The 6,369-nt window shown below is 34.8% G+C and overlaps 2 protein-coding genes across 2 annotated transcripts; both read right to left on the reverse strand.

Moving 5' to 3' along the window:
• Positions 1 to 462: 462 nt before the first annotated feature.
• On the reverse strand, positions 463 to 1,816 carry LOC113281879. The gene is made up of 3 exons (XM_026530781.1): positions 1,253 to 1,816; positions 1,090 to 1,163; positions 463 to 952 (listed from the first exon to the last, which is right to left on the reverse strand). Exons 1-3 carry the CDS (start codon positions 1,350 to 1,352, stop codon positions 590 to 592), a joined length of 537 nt encoding a protein of 178 aa, XP_026386566.1. The 5' UTR covers positions 1,353 to 1,816; the 3' UTR covers positions 463 to 589.
• Positions 1,817 to 3,209: 1,393 nt separating this feature from the next.
• Positions 3,210 to 4,891, reverse strand: LOC113281878. The gene is made up of 5 exons (XM_026530780.1): positions 4,728 to 4,891; positions 4,570 to 4,634; positions 4,311 to 4,476; positions 3,662 to 3,726; positions 3,210 to 3,432 (listed from the first exon to the last, which is right to left on the reverse strand). The coding sequence occupies exons 1-5, from the start codon at positions 4,819 to 4,821 to the stop codon at positions 3,232 to 3,234; spliced, it is 591 nt and encodes a 196-aa protein (XP_026386565.1). The 5' UTR covers positions 4,822 to 4,891; the 3' UTR covers positions 3,210 to 3,231.
• Between the last annotated feature and the right edge of the window lie 1,478 nt (positions 4,892 to 6,369).

The following is a 6,369-nucleotide window of genomic DNA, read 5'->3' on the forward strand; positions in this document are numbered from 1 at the left end:
AACATATATTTATTCTGCTATATATAATAATGTCAAAATCTATTATCGGAGAAAGGGATATCGATTATGGGAGAGAGTGATTCTTTCGATCTGTGTTTTGTCTGGAGGTTAGTGGTCTTGTTGATAACTTGTAATCGGTAACAAACTTACAATTATAAAAATACAAAAAATTCTCTTTGGAAAAGCAATTTGTGTAGTTTCCATCCTCTGCACTCTGCACAGTTATTTAAGTTCGCATTGGATCGGCGTGTGCATACAAACACTATTCTATTACACTTTCTTACACTTCCATCTAGGCATATTTTTACTAATCGGAGATGATTTAGTAATGCTTGCTTCTGTTTAGAAGATGACTCTTTAAGATCAAATTACTTGAATCACACAGTTTGTAGTAAATATAAATGATGAACATTGAGTATGAATTTTCATTTAAATGCAGCAAAAGATAAATTATTGCATACATACATTTGTGATATTTGACACTTCTTTTTTCACTGAAAGAGAAGAAACGGAAAAAGTAAAAGAAAACCAAAATAAAAAGAACTTTGTCTAAAAAAAACTGCTCTCGCAACATTTCTTCATCTTCTGATCAGTTATTTTTAGGTGGGTGAGGTCTTGGGTCAAGATAATCAGCACTCACAGCTATAGAATCACCTAGACTAACATTCACTGGCAGACTACTTCTATCAGTGTTACTCATGAATTTGTTAGATTCTACATTCAGCTCACCCCCTTCATTATTCCCTTTTTGAGACTTGTCAGTGTTTCCAACAGAAGAATGTTCAGCACCTGAAATCTTAGTAGTAGCCTCTCCAATAAATTGTCCTGCATTTTCGTGTTTTATCGTGGTCTTTCTATCGTTATCAGCGGTCACCAACATTTTTCTTCCTCCGAGCTTTTTGTTGTTTTCCGATGTCATATCAGCCGCTGTTGGAACACCATCGAAAAATTCCTGCTTAACTTTATTGGTTCAGCTGAAGAGTTTCTTTAGGATAGTAATGCAAATGATGATTTCCATACTAGAAGAATGATGCAAGTACGATGATGGAGAGTTTTATATTTTACGATATGTGTACACAACAATCTAACCTGATCAACTGACACAACATTCCTTCTATTCATCCAAAACCCATTCTCTGTTCCCGCCGGCTTTTTCTCAAGAGCTTCAAAAGAGAGAAGCAACATTGGTACTTCTTCAAATAGTTACAAAAAGGAATAGAATTAGAGAAAGAAAGGTTAGATCAGTTTATACCTTGTTGGGTATGCGCATTAATAGAATCTCTAAATGCTACTAGAATGAAGAGAATTCCAAGCACAAAACTACTCTTAAACCTTATAATAAGCAGCACCATCGATCTTTTTAATTTCTTTGTTTTCTTTGGTTCTGTTAGATTAGTACTAACGAAATCTAACTTGTTGATGAACAACAAAAGAGAAGAAAATTGTGTTCTGAACAGTAAGGGTTTTATAGAGAATAGTATTTCAAAGTTCAAATCCCAAACCCAACATCTGTTATATCAGAGATTTTTTAACATTTATGTTTCTTGGGTATGTAAGTAGGATTTGGGAAACGCAAATCATAAGAAAAAAGAAGAAGAAAGAAAGAAACAGTAGTATTAAGAAAAGCATGAAAAGGTGAATGCGGTTTTTTTGTTTGGAGGTTAAAAGTAGTGCATGTAGAGAGAGATATGGCCTCGAACAATAGAAGATATATGGCGGGTGTTTTGCGCTTGTCTGCTGCCATGCATGCAACTTCGAAGAAGGACCAAATTGAATCAGGGGTTACTGTTTTATCTTTTGTAGTCACTAACAAATCCTAGGGGTTTTGGTTTACATAATATTGTTGGGTTACTCTAGTCCCCATGTATATGTAGTAAACATTTTGTTTCTTTTTGTAATATAATATAATCATGATATGCAAATGTGATAGATATTGTGTAGTCAACTAGAGAGATCAGCTACAGCCGATGGGCATGAAAGAGATTCTACCCTCCTTGAATTTGGATTTTAGAACACTCTTTCCTATAGTTGATGGAGGTTAACAGCTGTCTAATCTTGTTTATTGATTTAATTTGGTCTTCATGAAAATTTTGGTATACAGTTCATGCTTAAGAAAAAGAAGTAATCTGAGATAGGAATGCCACTGCCATCTTTGTTTCCAAAATTAAAACTGCATTTTTTTGTTTGTCAGATTTCTTTAAAGTTGAAAAACTAGAAGTAAATATAGACAAGTAGGCTTTGGGGAAGCTGGGCTGACTTTATTCTTTCTTTGATATTCTTGATTCACCTATTTAACCTTGTCCAATGGTGCCAACTTCGTCTCGCTTCAGAGACTCATTGGCGTTGAGACCCTGCTTTAATTGAATTCTTCAGATACTGTACGCTCCCGAATGTTAATTATTGAGGAGTTGTTTCTGAAAATGGATGAATCATTTTGTTGTTCAATATTTGACGGCATTTGTTTTTTGGTATGGCATGCTTCAGTAGTATCCTTATTTCTTACTCATTTGACTCTCATCGTTTTCTCTTCCTTTAATTTTTTTGTTTTGAGGAGCAGATCAGTTTTTGATTGCGCGGAAACATATTCCAGCACAAACATGTACAGTTTCAGCCTTTCAGCCAGAAGAGTGGAAGGCATTTCTTAGGATGGGCAAGGAAGCATATCTGTTCCATGTCACGAACGGATTTTTACCAAACACAGCTACATTTCAATGCAACTTAATTGCATTTGAACAACACCGTTTTGCATGATACCAACAAACATGTAGTCCAGTGAATATGAATTGATATATCAATCTAATTCAGCTTAGTAAAAGTTCACATACACATGTAGGTCTTTTTGTTACTGCAAGTACTTGATGAGTCACAACCTGAATTCTGGTGAACTTATAAGAGAGCAATAATAGTTCAGCCACAAAAATCCAATATTCACCTGTAGTCAATCCAAAATAGTCTTCCATTGAGTAAAGGTTATAAAAGTGCTCTGCCATAATAATAATAGTTATTAGCAATTTTTCTACTTCTTTTTTAGTCTAGAGATTAGCAGCTTTGATCAAGAAAATAAAATCTGGCTATCATGCTCGTCTTTCTCTGAATTTGCTAAAAAACAATAGTTCCTACTATGACATTAAATCTAGTCATCTAACAGGCTACTTTCTGTTTGTGTACTGTCTAATGCAGCAAAACTTGTGAGTTTATAACAAAGCTAGCTAAACATAAGCTAAAACACAACTATGGTCTGGTGTGATCTGTACGCAGGGGGTTATGTCCATTGTTGATCGGAGGTTTTCGACGAGGCCTGTCCCTTCCAGGATTCACTGGATAATCCTTCTGCATCAAAGTTGCGAGTTCCTCATCTGCATCAGCCTTGATATGCTTTTTCATCCAGCTTGTAGAGGTTAGTTTCTCTGGCTTCAATTTGCTTCTATTATTCTAGGGTGTCAACACAGAAAGGCATGATCAGATTTTAGCAAGATCAATGTCTGTACATTAGAAATGAAAATTTTGTAGTTCTATAACTTCTACGCAAACTGGCATTGTAAAACATTTATTGGTCCAGTACTTACACTGGTACAATCAATGTAACCAAAACAGTAAACGTTACGTTAGTATAAATTTGTGCTCTTTTATGAGAGAAAAAGAGGGGGACAGATCAACAGACCTGATCAGCTATACCCTCTTGAGGATTTCCTAGTGATCTGGCAGGAGCATTTTTGCTATTTATTCCTGCAAGGCCAAACCAAACACTATAAGCTATAAGATCCATTCTGTCCTGCAGCTATTACTCTCAACCATAACTTGATATAAGTTGTACTACACAATATTGATTTTTGTTAAACGTCGCTAAAATTTAGAAATTCTAGACAACAACAGAAGAAAAAGAAAGCAACAAGTGCATCCAACTTGGAAACCATAAGAACTTGGAGCCTTTATAAGTATGGATTTTTCTTTAAATATATCAAAATTCAATATATTGCATACATACATGTATGATATTTCGCACTTCTTTTTTGGACTAGGAAATCTATATAGAGAAAAAAAAAAGAAAAACAGAGAAAGAAGAATAAAGAGCTATATCTAGAACTAAACTGCTACACAACATTCTGATCAGTTATTCTTAGGTGGATGAGGTTTAGGGACATGATAATCAGCACTGAGGGATATAATTCCAGCCACATTAACTTTCACTGGCGTTATACTTCTATCATCAGTAGTCATCAATTTATTACACTCTAATACATTCATCATTTCATCCTCTTTATTCCCTTTTTGTTCATCATCACATTTTTCAATAGAAGAATGTTTTGCACCTGAAATCTTTGCAGCAGACTTTTCTTCTCCGTCCTTTAGCTGCGCATTTTCGTGTTTCGTCTTCATCTCTTTCTCGTTATCAGCATCCAGCAACATTTTTCTTCCTCCAAGCTTTTTACTGCTTTTAGATGTCACAGCAGCAGTTGGAACACCGTCGAAAAATTCCTGCTTAAGTGATTCTGTTTAGGACAACAATTTTCTATAGTTTACAAATTAAGAAGCCTTATAAGACTCTTTTGATATGTTTAGTAACCCAACCTGGTCCACATTCCTTCCATTAGTCGAAAATCCGTTTTCAATTCCCATCTGCTTTTTCTCAAGAGCTTCACAAAACAAAACAAACGATTAGTACTACTTCAAAGAAGAAGAAAATATAGAAATAGAGATAAAAATAGGTGGGATCAATTTATATATACCTTCTTGGGTATGAGCAATAGACCCTCTAATTGCAAGCAAAATGAAGAGAATCCCAAGTATAAAACTACTATTCAACCTTAAATTTAGCATCATCTTGTTACTTCTTTTCTTTCGTTTCTTTCTTTTCTTTCAGGCTTTGTTCTTATTTAGTAGTAGTAGCTTGTTGTTGAACAACAAAAGAGAAGAGAAATGAAAAACTCAGTGAGGGATTTATAGAGAGGAGTAGCAGTTTGGATTCCAAACCCAAGTCAAACCTAGGGTTCCAACATATATTATATTCAAATTGTTTAACATTTTAATTCTTGGGTATGTAAGTAGGACTTAGGAAACACAAATCAAAAGAAAAGAAAAAAAACAGTGCATAAAGCTTGTGAAGTTGAATGTGGTTTTTTTTGGAGGTTGAAAGTGTGCATGTTAGGACTTTGTGTGTGCACGCAATTGCGAGAGAGGCGTATGATAGCCTCGAATAGAAGATATGAATGTTTTGTGTTTGTCTGTTGCCATGCATTCAACTAGGAGAAGTACATATTAGGGGTGTTGTTCATACCTTTTGTCATCACCCATACAACTTGGGTTTGAGTTATATAATATATAGTTGCCTTGTTGGGTTACTCTAGTCCCCATATTTATGTTATAAACATGTAGTCTAAGGAAAAACATAACTAAGATTCTGTTGTTCGTATTTTAATTTGATCTCAACTTGCTATTAGCACACTCTTTATTGTCAATCTAGGTTAATAGCTGTTCAATCTTACTTAACTTAACTAGATGTCACTTAAAAATTGGTAGTTTGGTAAAAGTAAAGAAAGTTGTTTGTTGATTGCACCGTCTCCCTGATTAGGAATCAGTTCAAATTCCAAATGTACAAGTTAGAAAAAAGTAATAAAAAGAATACACCGTATCTGGCTTGGGCATACTTTAGTTAAGCTTCATTGAGCTAATTAAACCTTTTAATGTATATCCGCGTGATACAGAAATGTAGTTAAAATATCTGGCGAAAACACAGTCAAGCCTCGTGTCACTGCAGTATGAAAAACACGGTCTGAGTCGCATATTCTGAACAAAGAAAAATATTAAACAAGGTTTAACTTGTATCATCCTTTGGATTCCTTTGGTTAAGAGATACATTTTTGCTAATGGAATCTAAAGAAATTATTAATCTTTTTTAAGAAAGATGCATCTTAAGAATGGAAGTTAATTTAGAACTCAGACTCGGAGGCATATATCTCAGAGTCAGAGGAAAATAAAAATAAGAGAGAACAGTTTTCAGTTGTTGAAGCTAACGGCTCCCTTATGATGAACCATTACTTTATGCTGCTGCTCTGACTCATGATCATGATTGGGGGGCTTTGATAATGATGAGTCCTATTTTGTTATTCTGGAATTGAGTTATTTTCTATAATCATTGCTCCAATTAGATGATTAGATATCATTTTGTCATAGCAGTGGTTACATGCATATTCAATAAGCTTTTGGTGCCCAGGCACCCTTCTTTTCCGGTAAAATTTTGCATAATGCAGATCCATGCTAGTCAGGCGAAATGATTTGATTTTATAGCTACACTGGAACTTGACTGCAGTTTCCACTCTATGTTGAGGCCAGACGAACTGGTTAGGTTTGCAAGGGGCTAAAAAGTAGTCC

The sequence above is a fragment of the Papaver somniferum genome, chromosome 5 (assembly GCF_003573695.1).
Source record: "Papaver somniferum cultivar HN1 chromosome 5, ASM357369v1, whole genome shotgun sequence".
NCBI lineage: Eukaryota > Viridiplantae > Streptophyta > Magnoliopsida > Ranunculales > Papaveraceae > Papaver > Papaver somniferum.

Excerpts from the sequence above, each read along its gene's own strand:
- LOC113281879 (XM_026530781.1), bottom strand. The coding sequence starts at position 1,352 with ATGGTGCTGCTTATTATAAGGTTTAAGAGTAGTTTTGTGCTTGGAATT. Across the intron at positions 1,164-1,252 it reads TAATGCGCATACCCAACAAG|CTCTTGAGAAAAAGCCGGCG; the intron begins GTATAAACTGAT and ends TCTCTTTTGAAG. Across the intron at positions 953-1,089 it reads ATGTTGTGTCAGTTGATCAG|GAATTTTTCGATGGTGTTCC; the intron begins GTTAGATTGTTG and ends AAAGTTAAGCAG.
- LOC113281878 (XM_026530780.1), bottom strand. The coding sequence starts at position 4,821 with ATGATGCTAAATTTAAGGTTGAATAGTAGTTTTATACTTGGGATTCTC. Across the intron at positions 4,635-4,727 it reads TATTGCTCATACCCAAGAAG|CTCTTGAGAAAAAGCAGATG; the intron begins GTATATATAAAT and ends TGTTTTGTGAAG. Across the intron at positions 3,727-4,310 it reads GTCTGCTGCAAAGATTTCAG|GAATAAATAGCAAAAATGCT; the intron begins GTGCAAAACATT and ends TTGGCCTTGCAG.